At 40.6% G+C, this 22,260-nt stretch overlaps 1 protein-coding gene across 3 annotated transcripts in view; it reads left to right on the forward strand.

The window, feature by feature from the left end:
• MYLK (myosin light chain kinase) overlaps positions 1 to 22,260 on the forward strand; it is a 181,009-nt gene that overhangs the window by 32,402 nt on the left and 126,347 nt on the right. For all 3 annotated transcript variants that reach the window (XM_088662195.1, XM_088662199.1, XM_035129122.3), the window contains exon 2: positions 11,825 to 11,997. In XM_088662195.1, the coding sequence (XP_088518321.1) occupies positions 11,833 to 11,997 (165 nt within the window). In that variant the 5' untranslated portion in view covers positions 11,825 to 11,832. The remainder of the gene's footprint in view (positions 1 to 11,824; positions 11,998 to 22,260) is intronic.

Below are 22,260 nucleotides of genomic sequence, written 5' to 3' on the forward strand. Positions count from 1 at the left end.
GTACACAACAACTGGGCTTAACATAGTGCAGTTGGAATTTAAATGTTCTCAGTTTGCATCCCCCCCCCCAAAGCTGCCAGGACAGAACTATATGGGAAGGCAACAAATCGAGCATTTAGACATTAATATATCCCAATCCATGGAGGGAGAAGAAGCAGGAGATGCATTTTTTAAAGCAACATGGGTGAGGAGAGTAGAACCCTCCCAGCAATGTTTCATGCACAGCTTTAGTACAGGAAGTGTTTTTGGCAGGGAGAAAAGAGAGAGTGCCTGTGGAGAGGTAAAGAGTCTGTGGGTTACATAGTTTTACCCTTTTCACTCCTATCCTTTATTGCACCTGCATGTGTACTCACTGTGAAACCAGCTGGCCTGACTACTGGAGAATTTGGTTTGTCACATACTTAGGGAATCATGCAGCCCTGCAAATGTCCAGTCTGTCTAGGGAAGGCAGCTGATGAAGAGATCCCTTTAATAGTGGTCATGCAAGCTACTCCTGCTGAAATGGCAGCATATTAGTTAAAGGTGCAGGAGTCCTGAGTCTCTTTTTCACCTGGCTAACCTAAGTGTCTACAACACATAGCATTCTTTTTGAGCCAAAGAGCCTTAAGTTCATATATTTTGTTTAGCTAGGCTTCTTTTCCCCCCCAGTTGCTTTCTTCAAAGGGACTTCCAGAGGTGTGATTTCCTTAGTAATCTCAGTGCTTTTTACATGTAACCATTATGTTTATTGAGACATATGCTAGGCATCTAAGGCATATCTGCACAAGAGACTAAAGCTAGGGTCAGTCATTCCCTCATCCTAGGAAACTTAGCATTTTACTCGACTAACAATTTCCAGTAGACTTTGGGAGAGACTCTGATGGCTAAAGAGATATAAAACTGGTGTTTGATGGTTTTATATGCCTGTACAAGTCAGGTCAACTGTGCTGCTTGCTTTTAGTTCATTTCTACCATTCTAGAAATAGCTTTCAAACTGCTGTCATGACAGGTACTATTTCTTTAAGATATTGCCTATTTTACTACCAGGTTTTCAGCTACCGTACTATGCTGAGGAACCTATGGACCAATTCTCTGCACATTTACTTGGAATAGGTTCTCTAGGGGTTACTTCAAAATAAGTGTGAGTGGAATTGCCACTTAGAAAACACGTACCTGATGGGGGATAAATTCAATTTGTTTCCACTTAAAGGCAAGGCTACCTAATTTATACCCTAAAACACAGCCATCTTTTGAAATTCACACTTTTCTGAATTTTGCAATGCAGAGAAATGCTTATAATCGCCGTAAAGTGTGCATATATTAGTGGAAATAATATACAAAATTGCATTAAATTAGAGGAAATTGTTTTGCAAAAATGTGATATCAGGGCAAATTGCATAGAAAAATGTGTATTAGGGGAAACACACTAAAATGCTGTTAAATTTTCATGAGGATTTTTTTTAATGCAAAGAACTGAAATGGAAAATGAGATAATCTGAAATTGAGATTCTCCCAGTCTCACTTTATGGTTAATAACACTGAACTCTGTGTCCTTACTTTTGAGAAATCATGCAACTTGCTTAGTCCAGAAGCACCCTAAGCCTCAGTTTCTGGTCTGTAAAAATGAGAATGACAATAATCTACCATAATGGTAGCAAGATAGCTGCTGTAACCAACAAGTAGAAATTAATGCACTGAAGGAATGTTGCCTATTTTCCATCCCATCTCAAATGACATCTAACTTTGTGGTGAGACAAAGGGAACCAATGCAAAGTTTCCCATTTTCCTGCCTGAAACTCAGGTGTTTGATTGGGAAAGAATGCATGGAGGGAGGCAGTCTAGAACTGGTAAATAGTATTGGAAGGAGGACCGAAGCTACACAGAACCACCACCAGCAGTGTGTATTCAATGGGCCTTTCCTTAGTTAAGAATAAATCCTATGTACAGTATTATAAGATAGGACATCCGGCAATATCACTAAGACTTAAATTGCCCTGTAACATCTTGAGAGTGTTTCCTCCTTCTGTCATGGTGTAGAATCATAACATATGTTTCTGATGCAGCTGGAGTATTTGCCACCACAAATGCCTACAACTCCCTCCTCGCTTCCCTCTGGATTCTCATGTTCTGTTTACCATATGAATCTTCCACTTGTTTCAATTTCCATTCTACTTTTATAAAATAGCTCTTGAGTATAGAACATTGTCTTAAAAATGTGCAGTGTGCTTCCCATTTTATCTGCTTTTTTCAAATTATTTTAAAGCTAACAGCTGTATTTTTTTCCTCTTTGGTCAATACTTGATTTGCTACTTCCTAATCTGCTGTTTCAGATTAGGCATGCAAGGATGTAATGGTTTAAAATTCATTGACAGTACTATTCAGCTTCGTAGTATTCAGCTAAAGGCTCATCCCCACTTACTTTTTGCCCTGTGCTTCCCAGGCACAGGCCCACACTTTCCCAGTCCTTGTCCAAGAGCTTTTTCTTTTTCTTTTTGCCCTGCCACTTTCCCCAGGAAACCCAATCTGCACCTTTGAATTGGAGCAAACAGCCATTCAGGTTTTCTGTGACTTGCTGTTATCTTTCTTCGGGGAAGTGGCGGGGAAAAGAAAAGTGTTTGGACACAGACATGGAAAGCTTAGTAACATGGAGCAAAGTTACCATAAGTGTGGATGAGCCCTAAGTGTTATTTGGAATAGACCCATTGAAATGAATGAACATGACTAAGTAGGCCCATTAATTTCAGTGGATCTAATTTGCCCTATATGTAGAACTCAGTGGTTTTGTTGTTGTTGTTGTTTAGTCGTTTAGTCGTGTCCGACTCTTCGTGACCCCATGGACCAGAGCACGCCAGGCACTCCTGTCTTCCACTGCCTCCCGTAGTTTGGTCAAACTCATGTTCGTAGCTTCGAGAACACTGTCCAACCATCTTGTCCTCTGTCGTCCCCTTCTCCTAGTGCCCTCAATCTTTCCCAACATCAGGGTCTTTTCCAAGGATTCTTCTCTTCTCATGAGGTGGCCAAAGTATTGGAGCCTCAGCTTCACGATCTGTCCTTCCAGGGAGCACTCAGGGCTGATTTCCTTAAGAATGGATAGGTTTGATCTTCTAGCAGTCCATGGGACTCTCAAGAGTCTCCTCCAGCACCATAATTCAAAAGCATCAATTCTTCGGCGATCAGCCTTCTTTATGGTCCAGCTCTCACTTCCATACATCACTACTGGGAAAACCATAGCTTTAACTATACGGACCTTTGTCGGCAAGGTGATGTCTCTGCTTTTTAAGATGCTGTCTAGGTTTGTCATTGCTTTTCCCCCAAGAAGCAGGCGTCTTTTAATTTCGTGACTGCTGTCACCATCTGCAGTGATCAAGGAGCCCAAGAAAGTAAAATCTCTCACTGCCTCCATTTCTTCCCCTTCTATTTGCCAGGAGGTGATGGGACCAGTGGCCATGATCTTGGTTTTTTTGATGTTGAGCTTCAGACCATATTTTGCGCTCTCCTCTTTCACCCTCATTAAAAGGTTCTTTAATTCCTCCTCACTTTCTGCCATCAAGGTTGTGTCATCTGTTTAATCAACATTAATACATACAGTACATGTAATTTGCACTTAAAAATCCAGCAGTATCTTAACCACTTCAGGCTTGGCAGAGAGATATTAATAGTGGAGTTCTTATGCATGTCATTGTCTACTCAGAAGTAAGTCCTTGAGTTCAATAAAGCTTACTCCCAGGGAATACAATTACAACATAAGATTGTGCAAGAAACTACATTCTTTAGGAAGCCATGGGCAGTGTAGCCATACCTGCCATGGTTTCCGATTAGAAAAACAGAGAATGAGTTCTGTTGCTCTTCAGCCCCATTGGGTATAACCAGCTTTGTTTACCTACATTTATTTGCATTTTTTAAAAAAGTCTGTGCATGTGCAGCATTGTTAAAAAATAGTATCTAAAATTAAAAATTGGAGATGAAAAGAGTTGTGGCGCCTGATAGACTTGGCACAAGGCTACTTAAAATCAGCTGTGTCTCTGCCAAAGCACGGAATTGACAGGTATGTATAGCTGCATTCCTAGACTACAATTCTGCTCTCTGAAGAGTGATGGGGTCTGTGCACGAGACCACTAGATTCTTAGAAAGATTATAATACAGTACATACATCTGTATGTATAATAGTCGATTCCTAACAAGGTCCCTGAAATTGCACCAAAGACTACTTACTTGCTGCATTCTGAGTTTTTACGAACATGCTTTCAAGGCCCTTCCTACAACTTTTATTATTACTTGTCAGGTATATACTTCCTTTATTTTTTTGGAAAAAATAAATATATATTTCCACAAGACTGTCACCCTAACACTGGCAGGATGTGTTATGGCGTTGCATATTCCTTACAGAGATGTTACTTGAAAGCAAGTTGTAAATTCTTCTGCTATAACTCCATAAAAACCTCTGAAGTGGTTAATAGTGTTGCAACTTGATTCTTCCTATCCCTTTAAATCCATGTATGAATCTGGCATGTTGAAGAACTGAGGAAAAATAATTGAGATTGTTGTGTCCCTTGATTCAGCAGCAGATTTATATATAAAAGACAAATCTCCAGGTTTTACCTTGGCAACTCTAGTAGTAAATGTTCTTAATGACATTTTATATTGCAGTCCAGAGGGAGGAACAGAAGGTGGCTTTCTTGAGGTTGCACTGTAATAAACCACACAAGTTTTGCGAGGGGAGCCTTTCCTTGTTACTAATCCTAGTAGAGCTGTACAAAATAGAGCTTAGACGGACAATGCACCAGGTGGCAGTCATTTGACCTTACCTAAAGTAGTGCAACACTTAATTGTTCGGCTGATTAGCATAAAGAAGTGTGCTAAGAAGGGATTGCGGCAGAGAGAAGATGGGCATTTGGTATGCCTCAAAAAGAGAGTCTGGAATCGTTTACAATGTGTAGTATTGGGGTACTTTTTATGAGGTAAATGTTTAAAAGTGCACCTTTTAAGAATGATATATTTACTGGCAATCCTAATTGGGGAACGGATGCTGCTTTAAGAGTCAGAGGGTGGAGTGTCAGATTAGTAGATGTGAGGCAGGATGAAGTGCCCACCTCAGATGGCGGAAGTGTTGCCGTTCGTCTTCCCCACCCATGGACAGAGAAGCCTAGTGGGCAGCAATGCTCTGAGGAGCACCCTGACTCCCATCAAGTTCAGCAAGAGCTGGGCTGTGACAGTGTCAGAAGTGGGGGGGATGCAGTGGGAGAGCGGAAGGCGGCATTTCCCGTTTTGCCTTTGGTAGCTGAATGGGATGGGCCACCCCTCCAGATATCTTCTAATCTCAGAGCACTTGATTCCTTTGTGCTCTGCAGCTGAGCAGATTACGCTGGCTCTCTCAATAAGCCAAGGCAAGCTAAGGCTCCTCCTGTACCCTTACAGTTGTGTGGAAGTGGGAAATTTCTGAAAGCTGCATGCAGCTTGTCATACAGAGGTGAGTAAAGCTAAATCAGTTGAAATGCTTTTGTCTTTCCCATTGTTAAAGGTACAGTTTTTCTTGTCACTTTACACCCTTGTGGGTAACCAGGATAATAAAATTTCTAGCAACATTTTTGCTGAGTTTTCTAATACATGTTTGGGCCAAGCAGGGACTTAACTGAATTTTGTTATCAACACTTTAAAATGTGAAATACAGTAGTTACATATATACAAGCAACAGCCAGTGTGCTCTTCTTTTCCATTATTAAGGAAGAATTCAAAACAGCAAAAATCCACATTGCAGTGCTGTGGAATGAAGCCTGTTATTATTATTATTATTATTATTATTATTATTATTATTATTATTATTATTATTATTATTTAAGCTGTGAACACTGGATGCATCTAAGTTCCCTCTTTCACTTCTTTTTCTGACTGGGGCAAAAGAAACCTAATGTAATCAAAATAAAAAATTCCTTCAGTAGCACCTTAAAGACCAACTAAGTTTATATTTTGGTATGAGCTTTCGTGTGCATGCACACTTCTTCAGAGGAATGTAATGTAATCAAACAGCTATGTAGGAAGCCGACAGTACATATTTACCTCCTGCCACAAATTTATGGCGAGAGCAGCTAGTTATGACTTAATCTTTTCGTTTCCTGCCTTTATTTCTGCAAGTAGAGAGTCAGAAAGTGAGGGGAGGGTGTGAAGGCAGTGGGGCTGGGCTGCAGTTTCCTGACAGAAAATGCTTGAAATGTGTTCAGCTTGTCTCAGTATTAGAAAGATAATGGCTCATAGTGTGAGAATTTGTAAGGATCTGTGTTCTTTTTAGAAAGGATTATGTTGTACATCTGTATTTTTTAATCTTTTTATGTCGATGTTATGCCATATTCAGCATTGTAATTATAGCTAATGTAGCTTTTGCTTGAAGACAGGGTTATCTAAAGAGCTGCTGTGAGGAAATAATCTGCTATTTAAAGAATGCCTAGTTCGGGGGTTGCCAGTCTGTTTGGAACAGTGGGCATACTGTATTATGAATTTTGTGAAGGTGGGAGCGGTTGTCACAAAGTAGCTGCTTTGGGGTGGGAGTTGTGTCCACAACAAACAACACCCGCAACAACCGTATGCTTGTGATGGTCTCTCATCCTGGAGACCATTAACCAATCATGACAGGCAGGAGAAACGGCCAACCAGGGAAGAATGAGGATGGTAAATAGAAAATTTTAAGTTTTGCTGGCTACGGAAGTAGCTAGGTATGCTTAGAGATTTGGTAGGCAGGATAAACCTGTTTAATCCTGAGGAAAAGGTCCCCAAAAGGGGATAGAGGTGCTTTTACAGGAAGAGTAAAAGTGGAAAGCCCCATTCTAGGAGGATATAATTTTGATAGAAACACTTCTGTTGTGGATAATTAAAAGTAAAGTTCAACCTGAAACAGAATTTTTGACAGAAAATAAGTACTGTGCCTTTAATTGTGACACTTCCATGCTTTTTATCCCTCTTTGAGTACAGTTTTCATTTCCATCATGCCCCAGCTTTAATTTACACCTAGGTGAGGGAATAAGTCGTCACAGGGAGCTTCACTATCAAGAGCCCTTGTGGATTTATATTTTACCTTAACACATGTAGAGAATTCCTGAATTCTTTGTTGTTTTAGGCAGAGAATGGCCAAGATTAAATCAACCTAGTCATGTTGCCCTGTTCCCATCTTCACTGAGTGTGTCACAATGCTTACTATGGGAGGTCAAATATAACAGAAACAATTACAGTCATACCTCGGTTTAAGTACGCCTCGGTTTGAGTATTTTCAGTTTAAGTACTCTGCGGACCTGTCTGGAACGGATTAATCCACTTTCCATAACTTTCAATGGGAAAGTTCGCTTCAGGTTAAGTACGCTTCAGGTTGAGTACTCCGCGGACCCGTCTGGAACAGATTAATCCACTTTCCATTACTTTCAATGGGAAAGTTTGCTTCAGGTTAAGTATGCTTCAGGTTAAGTACAGACTTCCGGAACCAATTGTGTTTGTAAACCGAGGTACCACGGTATACCGTGAAATTCCCTGAAACGAGAAGTAATCGGATAAGATAAAAATATATAAGGAACTAAGGATTATCATAAAACTAATAGAAATAACTGATATAGAATTAATTTATGAAAACAATCAAAGCCTTGACGGGATGCCGGCTACAACCTCGTTTCACTGCGATTAACAGTTTCCTCAGAAGGAAATTGAAAAAAACTATACTTTAAATAACCATCATTCAAAGATAAAGGGTGCGGAAACTCCGACTTAGCATACTCAAAGCCTGAAATGCAGGCAAAAAAGGGTTCAATTTAAACTATATAGCCTTCTGAAAAACTCAAAGACTGGGCTGTATAAACACCATTCACTGATAAAGGGTACGGCAACTCTCTTTTTTTGCACTCTCAAGGCCTGAAACGCAGGCAAACAAGGGATTCTAATTAAGCTATACAGTATAGCAGGGGTCAGCAAACTTTTTCAGCAGGGGGCCGGTCCACTGTCCCTCAGACCTTGTGGTGGGCCGGACTATATTTTTTTTGGGGGGGGGGGAATGAACGAATTCCTTTGCCCCACAAATAACCCAGAGATGCATTTTAAATAAAAGGACACATTCTACTCATGTAAAAACATGCTGATTCCCGGACCGTCCGTGGGCCGGATTCAGAAGGCGATTGGGCCGCATCCGGCCCCTAGGCTTTAGTTTGGGGACCCATGCTATATAGCTTTCTGAAAAACTCAAAGTCTGGGCTGTGAGAGCTCTGTGAGCTAATGTTTGGCAAAGAATGCATTGTTTTCATTGAGTTTTTAAAGTTTCCCATGAGAATTGCCTGCTTTAGAACTGGAGGCATTACTTCAGTAGCACGTTTGAATCCTGTATTTGGGATTACTGACACCTTTTCCCTTACCAAAAGAAGCCATAGCAGAGGAGATGTAACTCTTCCGCCCCATACCATTTTCTTCCTGAAAATCAACACCCCCCAGCTACTGTTTATATCATTATTAAAATAACATCTAATTTGGCCAGTGAGGAGTAATTGTTCCTGATTTAAGACTACAAAATAGGAATAGTAGGAATAATAGCATAGTATAGAACTGTGGGGTCTCTTCAATTAATAAAGAAAACAGAGTAGCATTCGTTAGAAAGAAAAGAGGAATTGGAATATGAGACATGAGGCCTTTGGCAGTTCTCCACCTCACTTTACATCCGCCGTGATGGATATGCTGTCATGAAAGTGACTGCATTGCATATTTGGGGATGGCTAAACCTTGGAATATGATTTCTTAAGAAAAACAGACTTGGCAGAGTGGAAGACTGGAATATAAGCCTTCTCATGTGAAGTTCCACTCACCCTCTTACTTTAAAATTATGGACATGAGTATTCATTACAGAAAGCTCCAGAGTTTCTATCCACTAAAAGACACCTAAATGCTGTATTACTGATATTTCATCCATTGAAGGTCCTAGGGTGCTATGCTTATATCACTGTGCAGGTAGGCTTATGGATGAAAATATTTATCTTTCTCAGGTGTGGGTAAGGCACTGAATTTTTCAGTTAGCAACTGGTGGGTGGAGGGTAGCAATTTTTTACCTAGATTTCAGAGCACTCATGGAGAACTTGAAAATGGAATCCAGGTGCCTTTATGCATTCCTTCCTGTAAGCCAGATTTTATCCCATTCCGGCATTCCAGCCTTTAGCTTGCTTGTCCTCACCCTAGTGTCACCTCTGTAATAACTTAGCATTAACAACCTATGATTGTGGAGCCCCTGGCATTCCTCATGACAAGGCATGCGATAGCTTGGAGAAAAGCATTGGAGGTATAGTTGTGTGTGTATGTGCACACTCCGATAGGGGGAAACAGAGGCTCTGATTGCTCAACTGCAAGGTTCTCTAGGTTTTGTGAAGGCACAGGACAGAATAGACTAGGCAATGTTTAGTAATTGTACTGTGACCTTTGAAAACAATTATATGTGTGAAAAAATCAAAGTGGATTGTCTACTTTTCTTGGGACAGTCTCATGAATGGGATCCAACTGTGATCTCAGACTTTTATTTTACTGGAAAAACAAGAAGGGAAATTAATTTCTTGACTGAAGGTCCACATTTTTCCTCCCTCTGAACTAGTGCTTTTGTCCTCTCCCTAATAAATTGATAATTGCCTAGAACTGCACAAAGTTGTTGATGATGATTTTTTGTATTCGTGGCTATTGCCTTGTAAAAGTCAGCTGATGAGGACAGATGTGTCGCTTGCTGTTTCACATACATTTCTGAAAATATTGGACATGTAGCATGCCAGAGACCCCCACCTTTTCTTTTAATCGTTACATAAGTCTTGTCCATTAAAAATTCATCACTTATCCTTTTTAATGACGTTGTAGAGTACTGAGGTAGAAAAGAATTTTCAGCTCTTGTGGGAAACCTTCAAAGGGCCACATGTTAGTTGTGGCAAAATTGGGTGAAGCAATGAACATAAATGTTAAATTTGTACAGTAAGCTAATCTGTATACTCACACATCTCCTTCTAACTTCTGAGCAAGCAAGCAGGCAAGCAGGCAGGCAAGCAAGCAAGCTGAGTTATCAAAGTTCAAGGACACATTTGAGTTAGGCAAAAGCACACTGGAACAAGGCAGGGCTTGTGGGGCATAGCTGCCAAGTTTTCCCTTTTCTCGCGAGGAAGCCTATTCAGCATAAGGGAAAATCCCTTTAAAAAAGGGATAACTTGGCAGCTATGTGTGGGGGTGGTGACCTGAGAAGAGCTCTGAGGGCTAGACAGAGAGGCCTCAGGGGGCTAGATTTGGCCCCCATCCTTGATGTTGAAGTTCAGTACTGGATAAGGCCACATTCACACACCATACATTTAAAACACTGATATCATTTTTAAAAAGTTATGGTTTCCACCAAATAATTCTGGGAACTGAAGTTTGTTAATGGTGCTGAGGCCCCTATTCCCCTGACAGAGCTACAGTTCCCAGATTCCTTGTGAAGAGGGAGTGATTGTTAATCCATTCTGAGAACCATGAAAGAAGTTGCTAGAGGCACTCGGGGCAGTGGCCATTACATACCTGACTATAAAAAGAAAGTTCCATTGGTGTGTCTGCTTTGCTGGCATGTAGATATCCAGCTGCTTAGTTACCCAGGTGGCCAAAAAGCTTAATTTGTATTGCATGTTTTAAACATTTTAACCTCTGTTTTCCTTTTTTAAAAGAGATTCCTCCTGCTCTTATTGTGGAGAAAATCATCATCAAAAAATATTTTAGTAGCCGTTCTTCTAGTAGGCCTAGATTCCCCTGCTTGCAAAAGGCAAGAGAGCCTTGAAGTCAGTGCAGGGTTTAAGAATTGCATTACTAAAATATGGAAATAGCTGCTGCAAGACACTTGAGGGACCAACAAGTGATAGATGCAGGGACTGAATGAGACTGAGAGCAACAAGAATAATAAGCAAGTCAGAGCAATGTTCAGTAGGGTCTAGAATTCATATTGGTGACGAGTAGTGCCACAGCAAGGTAAAAGCTCTATTTGATTGTGTGGAGATTTATAAGGGGATTCAGTGGCTGGTATGGAATCACTATGACTTTGACCTAGCAGATACTAAAAAATCACAGAGAAAAAATAACCTGCAGCTTTCCAAATGCAGCTGCATAGTTGTTTCTTTCCTGATGGTTGCCATCACATTTTGTAAAATCAGTTTATACAGAGTGAAAAGAAAAGGTGCAACTACTGTAGGCATAACTCTACGCTTTTGGTTCATTTCCCTTCCACATTGTGAGGCTTGCTGTTGCAAAATTGTTTATAGTACAGTTAATTCTTGTCTGTCCTGTCCTGGAAAAGCCATATAAATGGAGACAGTCCATTTAAAAAACCACACTTTTTGTCTAGACGATTGTATTTATTTATTACTGATGCAAGTAGTTTTCAGGTTGCTGGATTCCCCACCCCCCACCCCTTTCCCATTAAGCTCTTGTGGTTATTATTTCATAGTTGCTTTAGCTTGGTTATTCCTCCAGTTTTTCACACACAAGGAGGGATCAATTATTTTATGTGTGTGGTTTCTTTTTTAAAAAACTCTCATTGTTCTTGCAGCCAAGGGGTTTCCCGAGCAATGGTGTCCTTTTCCTATAGGTTTAATGTCATATTATTGGGCATAATTCTGCAAAAGTTGAGCATTTTTAATTTGCACTGATTTGGATGAAAGAGATTTAACACTTCAGTGTTCTGAGAAACAATTGACTGTTTTCAGCTTTTCTCCTACTTGCTTCTCCCTCTGAAATAAATAAGACTTGGGTATTTAATTTAATTTTCTTTGTGGTTTGACAGTGTCCCTATAGAAGTAATAACTGGCATTTGTACTTCCTTGTTTTTCATCTACTTTTAAAGCTCTTAACATGGGGGATGTGAAACTGGTAACGACTACTAGGATCTCCAAGGCCACCTTGACCCTGGACCACTCCTCTCTAAAGTCTCCTGCTCCAACAGAAGCACCGGCGTTTACTTTACCTCCAAGGAATATCCGGGTGCCACTTGGAAGCACGGCCAGGTTTGAAGGAAAGGTAAGGCAAGCTTTTTGGGTGGGTGCTTGGGGCAAAGGGGACAAGAAGGTATTGAACTCAGGAACACGAAGGAACATATCCATGGTACATTTTCACAGCAGGAAAAAAGTACTCAGCAGGAGTACTATTCATCTGTGTTGTGCACTTGAGAAATCGGAAAACAGTCATTCTGAATTAATCAAGAGGCTTTGGTGCACTATCTCAAATGACCTAAAGGTGTCTCTCTTTGAATTAAATATATGTGAAAAAATATGATTGTTTACAATCTGTTATGAGCAGCTCAAAATGAGCCCCACCAGTATGTGAAATAGTAGGCTGTTCACTATATGGTACTTTAATGTTTACATTTGTATCCCATCCTTCTTCCATTGCGCTCAAGTGGCATCCACAAATGTGCATTACCTACACGTACACTATAATAAGCATTTGAGGTAGGCTAGGCTCTAGTTGCAGGCATTTCATCTGGACTATACATTGGTAGGTTCTACTGTTAATAAATGTGCCCTGTTTCAGTTTGCTATAGATGCTTCTACTGTTGAAGACGAAGAACATGTTTTTAAGAATAGTATGTCTGGTTCAGAATTATGTTTCAGAAAGTCTGAATAAAATATATTCTAATTTCGGAGGGGGGGGCAATTTTCACCAACACCTTGCTTTTCAAGCAAACTGCAGCTGTTATTTCCTGCTAATATACTAGCTCAAACTGTGTTGTATCCAACCAAATCATTGCAGGAGCCCAATGACTTTCACCAGCACAACCTAAGTTCATTTCCTTCTCTCTCTCTCTCTCTCTCTCTCTCTCTCTCTCTCTCTCTCTCTCTCTCTCACACACACACACACACACACACACACACACACCCCTTCCTTCCTTCCTTCCTCCCTCCTTCTTGAGGCTGTCCTCAAGGTCTGCTTGCTTTACAGCGAGGTAAGAGGAGGGACAGACGGGAACCCCTTCCACCCCTCCTCCCAGCCTTTTAGAGGAGGAAAACAATAAAAATATATTTTTCTTGTTTTCCTCCTCTAAAAATGAGGAGCGCCCTATTGTCGGGTGCGTCCCATGGAGCTAAAAATACGTAGGTTCATGATGTCACTGCTTTACAACCACCCCCACCCCCACCATGTTTGAAAACATCAGATTTGTACTTAAACACAAATTGGCCAGAAATATGCTTGGCAGGGGGGGGGCACCAGAAGGTGATCTCGCCTAGGGCGCAAAAAACCCTAGCACCAGCCCTGTACCCTGTTTCTCATATTTTAAGACATACCCATAAAATAACCCATAGCAGGATTTTTAACCATTCAAGAAATATAAGCCATACCCCGAAAATAAGACATAGTGATAGGCACAGCAGCAATGCTGGCCGTGGCAGGAGGAGGAAGAAAAAAAATAAGACATCCCTTGAAAATAAGCCATAGTGTGTTTTTTTGAGGAAAAAATAAATATAAGACATGTCTTATAATATGAGAAACACGGTATATGCCCCTATACGCCCCCCCCCAGCTGTAGGAGTTCCCCAACCTGTTCTGCTTTCTGAGCGGTTGTTTCACTTGCACAATGGCCTATTGGATTCACTCCTCTTAAGTAGTCCCATTTGACATTAGTCCCATTTGACATTAATGGAATGTCTTCCAAATATTTTGTTTCCATTTTATTCAATGGAGGTCTGGGGTTTTCTATATTTACTTTTATTTATTTGATTATTGCTGTTCTTCAGGTAAAGCTTCTTAGAGCTGCTAAGAATTTTAAAACAGTAAGTCCATAAAATGCTGGGTTGTATCCAGAGCTGTGCAAATAGAAGGCAAGCTCATGCAGTGGCTTTTTGTCCTCCCCCCTTCTGCAGCTTCCTGAATTCCCCACAAACACCTCTTCATATGCTTGTGTGGGGAGGGACCTACCAAACATTGTGCCATCCAGTGCTCAAAATGGGAGGAGGAAATTACTCGAAAAGGGGGGGGGGGGAGTTTTCCACTAGCTCCATTGTTTGGTAGCCCTTGCTAACTCTTGAGCAAGGTTAGATATCTTTGACTACTTAAAGTGGTCTAATAATGCTTCAAATGTATAATGCAGATGGGATCTGCAGTAATAGATCAGCACAAAGGCTTCAAGCCCAGATCTTTATTTGCTTTATTGTATTTCTGTTTATGTGGAGAAAAACATAATCTACTGTCTGTGTGCTATTTGCTTACTCTGCCTGTATGAAAAGACCAGGTGTGACTATGTCTAAGGTGGGATTTTGACTTGGGATTCCCACATTTGACCGAGTTTGTTTTTAATTTGATTAATAGCATTTACTGAAGTGCAACTGTTACGGTACCTATAGCTATATAAAGTTTTCTATCAGAAAAATAAGGAGCAGATGTTTTGATGGATGGTTACTGATACTTGGCTTAATCACACAATATAAATATTAAACTCTACTTGGGCTAAAACAAAAATGGCTAGACAGGCGATTTTCTTCAAAGAACTCTTCCGTACTGGAATTTATGTTATCAGAAAGAACAAACATTTTAAGACTCCAAGGCAGGATATAAAGTTGATATTGTAAAGATCTTATATTCTCATTTTTTAAAGTACCTGATAAAAATACCACAGAATCAGATCTCTGTTATTTTTACCAGTGTATATGACAAAATAATTCACATGGAAGCAGAACTTGAAAGAGAAGAAAAATGCAGAAGTTAAAGAAAGTGACCTCATAAATCCAGGGCAACTGAAATAGAGGTGAAAAACAAAATACTGTATCTTTAAAAGAAGAAGAAGCAAAAACCTACAATCTTTCTGAATAACATGGGTAGTTTCTTTTTAAAGCAAGATGTGTACTGTATCTTTTTCTTCATTAAGAAATTTATCTATGAATTTACTAACAATAAATGTTTTGTGTAGAACATGTAGAACATGATGTTGTCTCTCCCTAAATCCTGGCCCCGGGGAGGAGGGAGTTATTGTTTTCATTTGTTACTATGTTATTTTTGTGTTTCTAGGATGAAGGGCGGTATAGAAATTTAATAAATACAGTAATACCTCGGGTTACGAACGCGATCCGTTCCGGATCGCAGTTCGTAACCCGAATAGTTCGCAAACCGAACGCGATGGGCGCCGCCATTTTGCGCATGCGCAAAGCGCAATTTTTGCGATTTTCGCGCTTTGCGCATGCGCAAATTGCGCGATCGCGCGCGCGGCGAAAACACTTCCGGGTTTGCGCAGTTCGTAACCCGAACTGTTCGCAAACCGAGGTGGTCGTAACCCGAGGTACGACTGTAATAATAATATGCTTCTGAGCTCTTTGTAACTATGCAGAATAAGGAAGGGGGGAGCTCATGACCCTGAGGCTCATGCATGTAATGCTAAACCACAGTTTAGTGTTACATACAAATTAGGTCAGTGCGTATGAAAGTGCAAAAAAGACCTCCACAAGAGACACAAGGTTTTCAGTTATGGCCTGTCTGATTCCTTGATATTGGGAAATTCTCATTGCTGATTATTTTAGATGACAGAACCATGGTAAGTTGCCTTATGGAAGTCCAGTACAGTGGTACCTTGGTTTACGAACTTAATCCGTTCCGGAAGTCTGTTCTTAAACCAAAGCGTTCTTAAACCAAGGCGTGCTTTCCCATAGCAGCAGGGGACTCAGTTTACAAATGGAACACACTCAACAGGAAGCAAAACATGTTCTGCTTTCAAGGCAAAGTTCACAAAGCAAAACACCTACTTCTGGGTTTGCAGCGTTCTTAATCCAAGTTGTTCATAAACTAAGCTGTTCTTAAACCAAGGTACCACTGTATCATCTTCTTTAAAGTACTGTTGCCAGCAATATGTTTGGCCTTATAGAAGCAGAAATAAGGAAGGAGCATTAAATAAATGTGAAGATGTACATGTAGTGATGCCAGGTAGCCACTGTTTTACTGGTCCTCCTACGGTTGAAGACATCTCCCAAATTTTTTTTTTAAATAAATCTGACTGCTTGCTTCCAGCTTTGAGTGGGCAGCAGACCAACGCCCATAGAAATTACAACTCTAGTGGATTTTACAAATATTACTGTATAGACAATGTGCATTTTGTCCAAGGAAAGAGAAATTTAAACCTTGTAGTTTCAAGAGAAGTACTGCAAAAAAAAAAGAGAGAGCCAAGAAAATGACCGCTAGTCAGTAGTGCCTAGAAGCGAGAGCTGGGTCTGATACTCTGACTATATTCCAGGTAAAGCATTTTGGAAGAGTCTTTAAATCAGAAGAAGAAGAAAAGTGTGTGTGTGTGTGTGTGTGTGTGTGTGTGTGTGTGTGTGTGTGTGTGTTTAATATCACTTTAGAATGGGCCTGTGAAAAGGCACCATTATTTATAATTTACAAGTTATTTACAAGTGCAGCCTGCTACAAAGTTTTCTATTTTCTCCCTTAATGATCAATCGGTGTTCTGTTCCCAGTCATCACCACTTGACGAAGTGAGATCACTATTAGAACTGAGATCACTACCATATTAGCTATTTTTCCTAGAGGTTTTTGTACTTTTGAAAACCTTGATGTGCCCTGAAGCTTGACGGTACCACCTTCTTGCTTGTGGGTTGTGTTTTGTTGGCTACACAAACAAGGGCACACGCAGCTGAACATTGGAAATAGAGGCATTCTGATCTATGTTTGTGCTCTCTGGCATGGGCGATAGCTTTAACTCCCTCTAAATCAGTAGGCTGTTGAGAACTTGATGCTAACCAGAACAAAGCTATCTTTGCAATACAGGCATTCTTTTGAAATGTACCAGGAAATGGGAAACCTTACACTGCTCTGAACCTGTGCCTGATATTAGGGCTGCATGTTGTCTCTGCCATGTCTCAGGAGAAAGACAGTAGCCTGGCTGTATGAGGAGGGATGAAGGTGATGAACATGGTTCTTTTTTCCAGTCTAAAATTCATTTGGCATTTATTTATTTATTAGTTTGCTTAGTTTAATTATAATTTTCTGGAGAGGGGGTACTTTAAGGAACCATTGTCTCATTTATGCATCTGAGACGTTTTTGATTCCTGCATAGGAAAAACAGAAAAAATCTAATGAGTACAAAATCTGATGTATAGCCCTTGCTGTCAAATAATTAGTAGTGATCTCAGTTCTAATAGTGCAAACATCAAACCTCCAATTCCCATGGCTGTGGAATACTCTCCCCAGAGAGGCTCATTGGTGCGAATCTTGCTGTTATTTGGTTCCAGGCAAAGGCCTATTTATTGCCCTAGGTCTTTTAATATGTCTTAGCTTTAAGTCGTTTTTATGCACTGTAAATGCTGTATACATGCTTTTATTGTTGTAAAACATTACCTTCCTTGTTTTGAGTCACCCTGAGAGTTTCCTGTAAATACCCTGGGTTGCCTGTAAATACTTTAACTAAATTGCCAACCTCACACCACAGACTAAGAGATGGCAGCTTATCAAAAGCCACCAACAGAGTCCATGGCAAGATGAGATTTAACTGGGGAAACCTTTGGTTCATACAACAGCCTTAGCCACCGTGTTACACTAGGTGCTCAAGATCTTTATGCCTACTGAAGAACTTCATAAAGCTTGAAATCTTGCAAAATTTATTGGATCTTTAGTGTGTGTATATATATATATATATATATATATATATATATATATATATATATATAAATTTAAACCTAGCAACATTTCAACAGGGACATTGTAATTAATCTATCCATTCCAAAAAGAGACAGAAGAATCCCAATTTTCATAACACAACAGCTTATTAGTTTCTTTCTTGAGTTGCTTCTGGTGATTTTTTTTTTTGTCCTAGTGGGTCATGCAACACAAACCTACTGTTTTTCTTCAATAATCTTTCTTCCTGTGCCAGAGGCTTTTCCTGAAATGAATACTTGAGCATATCATAATTTTCCGGACAGATTCCTGAACTGATTTGATAGGTACTGAAAGTAGTTCCTAGATTATTTGCTGTGCTGATGCTTGGAAATAGCTTGTACTGAAAGACCTAACCTGCGAACGTTCTTTTAGAAATTTCATAGAATATATGTGTGGAAAATTGCATATGCCCTGGGCAGCTCTTCAAGTTTCACTTGGAACTAATGTTATTTTATTTCACAAATTTAAATATGTCATGAGATAGTGCAGGCATGCAATTTTTTGTCATCCACATTTAAACATTATAAATTTCTAATACCTGGTATATATTCTCCAATAATTCACAGGTTAATTTTGGTTAAAGGTGTTCTTAGTCTAATGTCTGACAGCTTTGCCCTTCTCTGGGCAAAGAATTCCAATGTGTGTTCCCATAGACAATTGACATAGCTAGTCAACAACTCTCATGACCTGGTATCACACAAGGTTGCACACCAGTTTGCACAATTGCTTTTTAATGGGGAAGAATCCAGCAGCTGGCTGGAAACACAAAGTGGGGAATTCTGCAGAAATATAGGCACAGATTTTGCTCAGCCCTGCTTTCTTTTCAGGGTTGGTCGAAGGAGGATATAAATATTCCACCTGTTCATGTTGTTGTTGTTTAGTCGTGTCCGACTCTTCGTGACCCCATGGACCATAGCAAGCCAGGCACTCCTGTCTTCCACTGCCTCCCGCAGTTTGGTCAAACTCATGTTCGTAGCTTCGTAGTTTGTAACCTGTTCATAAAGGTAAAGGTAAAGGGACCCCTGACCATTAGGTCCAGTCGTGACCGACTCTGGGGTTGCGCGCTCATCTCGCATTATTGGCCGAGGGAGCCGGCGTATAGCTTCCAGGTCATGTGGCCAGCATGACAAAGCCGCTTCTGGCAAACCAGAGCAGCAACATGGAAACGCCGTTTACCTTCCCGCTGTAGCGGTTCCTATTTATCTACTTGCATTTTGACGTGCTTTCGAACTGCTAGGTTGTTCATAGGATTGCATAAATAAATGACATACTGCTGAGGGCTCTGTAATGCTTAAAAAGGAAGACAGAAGTTGCCTGCAGCTTAATGATTTATCATGACAGTTTACCAAAAAGTAATCTTTTGCTATAATTCCGTCTGAGACTTCTACTAAAAACACAAAAGAGCATTTTTTTATTGTCTTGTATCTATGTGTCCATTATGAAGAAATGCATTTCCCCTCAACAACCTTCTTGCAATTCCGAAAAATCTGGTATTCTGAAGGCGCACAATTCTGTGATAAAGACCAAGCCAAGCCCTATTTTGGAACAATTGAAGTCCTGTCTCTTTTAATATTATATATAACACTTGATTCTATAGCAGTCACTGTGCAGGATAACTGTAGAAATGTGAGAGCATGAGAGGTAAAAAGATCCTAAACACCTTTGGAAAAAAATAGGATTTCTCTATTTGCCTTCTGTTTCAGGAAATTGAAACTTTTTGCCCTTCCAAATAAAATAAAACAAGTGTTTTTAATTTGCAGAGCACAATTGTATGAGAAATAGCACCTGAGTGCTTTAATATCTAAAACTGCGCACCTCTCAAGTGGAGTGTCATGAGTTGTCTTACATCAGTAGTGACATTGAACAACAAGATTTATTTCTTTTATCAGATTTCCCTCCCATGTTTCCTGCAAGCAGACAAGTTGACATGCCTGGGGAGATTATCTCATTTTATCTTCATTATAGCCTGTGGTAATGGTGACTTGCCCAAGATTACCCAGTGAGCTTCATGACAAAGCAAGTATAATCTCCTCAGGCATGTCAACTTGTCCAGTAAAGAACATTGGCTCACCTATCAAACCACAGCATTGGTTGCATTAGATGGACAGGGAATTAGGCCTTCCCAACAGCAACCACAAGTTGCAGCAGAGGCATTACATTCTCGTGTGAGTTCCTTGAAGTTGAGATGAAATGTTTGAAGTGCAGATGAAACGTTTGCATAATTAAGGACTAAAGTTGAATATTTTTCCATCTCAAGGTGTTGCAGCCTAATCTCTAAATAACTTAGTGGAAGCTTAGTTAGCTACACCTCAACATATTGATGTTGCTATCCTTATTTGAGAGTAATTCAGCATTGCAATATGGTGCAATATCAGGGCAAGCAATATCTCTTCCCCTGTGTGCTTCTCTGGGGATTCTCTGGAACAACCCAAGATAATTTTTCACAGAAGGAAAGGGGATAACAGTTGTGCAAGCAGGGGTCCTGGGGCAGGGCTTCTGATGGGACTCATTAGTGGAATCCCACACATTTATTAATGCATATTAATTCCAGTTTTGCTAAAAAGCACTTACACAATATATTCAGTTGAGTCAATATATCACATTGGACTCCTATTTGCATGTGGTGATGACACATGCCCTCGCGCCCTGAAACCATTGGGTGCATCCTCCTCTGGGGCAAAGCCCAGGCAAGCATTGTGGCCAATGTATTGTATTTTTATTGTATTTGTGTGCAACCAATTGCCATTGGGACACGGGTGGCGCTGTGGTCTATACCAGTGGTCCTCAACCTTGGGCCTCCAGATGTTTTGAGACTACAATTCCCATCATCCCTGACCACTGGTCCTGCTAGCTAGGGATCATGGGAGTTGTAGGCCAAAAATATCTGGAGGCCCAAGGTTGAGGACCACTGGTATATACCACTGAGCCTAGGGCTTGCCAATTGGAAGGTCAGCGGTTTGAATCCCTGTGCCGGGGTGAGCTCCCGTTGCTCGATCCCTGCTCCTGCCAATCTGCATAGCTGCCAAGTTATCCCTTTTTTAAGGGAAATTCTCTTATGCTGAATAGGCTTCCTCGTGAGAAAAGGGAAAACTTGGCAGCTATGAATCTGGCAGTTCAAAAGCATGTCAAAGTTCAAGTAGATAAATAGGAACCACTCTGGCGGGAAGGTAAATGCCGTTTCCGTGCACTGCTCTGGTTCGCCAGAAGCGGCTTAGTAATGCTGGCCACATGACTTGGAAGCTGTATGCTGGCTCCCTAGGCCAGTAAAGCGAGATGAGCGCCGCAACCCCAGAGTTGTCCGCGACTGGACCTAACGGAAAGGGGTCCCTTTACCTAATTGCCATCTGTCATAATTATGAAGATAGCTGACTGTAAGGCAGCCAGGGAAGGAAAGTTGGAGGAAGTAGGAAGTAGAAAATTTCCAGAACATTTTTGCTATCTCCTTTATTTGCGAGGTCAGAAAACTACTATACAGTAGTTCTAAAATGTCATTTTGGGTTAGGACAAACAATTCATAGCATGTGCAGCCACTTTTAATAGAATACTGAAATAGATGTTTTTGCTGTGTTCAGATTAACGTGCTATGGTGACTAATGGTAGAATCAACTTCTGTGCAAGAGCCCTACAAGTTTCTTGTAAGGAAACCTGCAAAACAATAAGATGATTGTCAACAATATGATTTGCAGCTGCTGTCTGCTTTTCTGCTAACAGACCATGTCTTTTGTAGATAGCTCATAAATACTTCACTGTTGGGAGTACTATAAATGTTGGCTTAGTTGGAGCTTCTCCACTCGTCCTTGGAGTAATTTTTGTATTTATTGGAAAAGCCACAGCTTCCACAGTGGTGGTTCATTGCTTTGGCTTCAGGGGCTTTCCAAATGGACCTATTTTTCCTCTGCTGTTGCCATTCTCATGCATTTTGTCAGTTCATTCATTTGTTACCTTGGTTAATGATGTGGAGTTTCTGTTACTTTATATGAGATGAGAGTGAAAAGCCATGAGGTGAGAGCATAGGATGTTCCCTTCACATTAAGTTACTTGAATAAGGTACTGCAGTAGATGAGCCAGGTAAAATAGAGCACAGGAGGACCAGTAATTAAGATTATAAAAGTCATTTGAGGCTATCCCAGAGAGTTTGTCTTTACTCTGTTTCCTGCAGTGGAAGTAGCCAGACTCCCTGTCAGTAGGCTAAGGTTTTTAGCAGTGGGCTTTTCTGGGTAATGCATTGTTCCTAAGCATATTTCAGAGCAATTATGTTTTGATAAGTACACAAATCGTGACCTGGCCTGACTAGCCTTCCTGATTGCCATTGAAGGCTATGGTTTTTGTCCTATTGTTGTGTGATCAGGCCGGGAGGAACAAGAGGCAGAGTTTCTGTTGGAAAGATTTCTGTGTACCCATGTCATCATTCAGGGGCTCGGTGGGTGGGGTGAGATAGTGGCTGCCAGGAAGAGTTGTGGTGGCAAACGTATGCCTCCTGAGCATTTTCTTTCAGGTTTCAGACAAGCAACCCCTAAACATGGATGTTCCAAATAGCCATTGTGGCTAATAGATATGTTTTCCATGAATGTTACTAGCCTATGGACTTGTTACCTAAAATAGATGGATAAATCCAGGCACCTCCAAACTTCGGCCCTCCAGATGTTT

Source organism: Zootoca vivipara, chromosome 1 (genome assembly GCF_965207765.1).
Source record: "Zootoca vivipara chromosome 1, rZooViv2.hap1.1, whole genome shotgun sequence".
NCBI classification, from domain to species: Eukaryota; Metazoa; Chordata; class Lepidosauria; order Squamata; family Lacertidae; genus Zootoca; species Zootoca vivipara.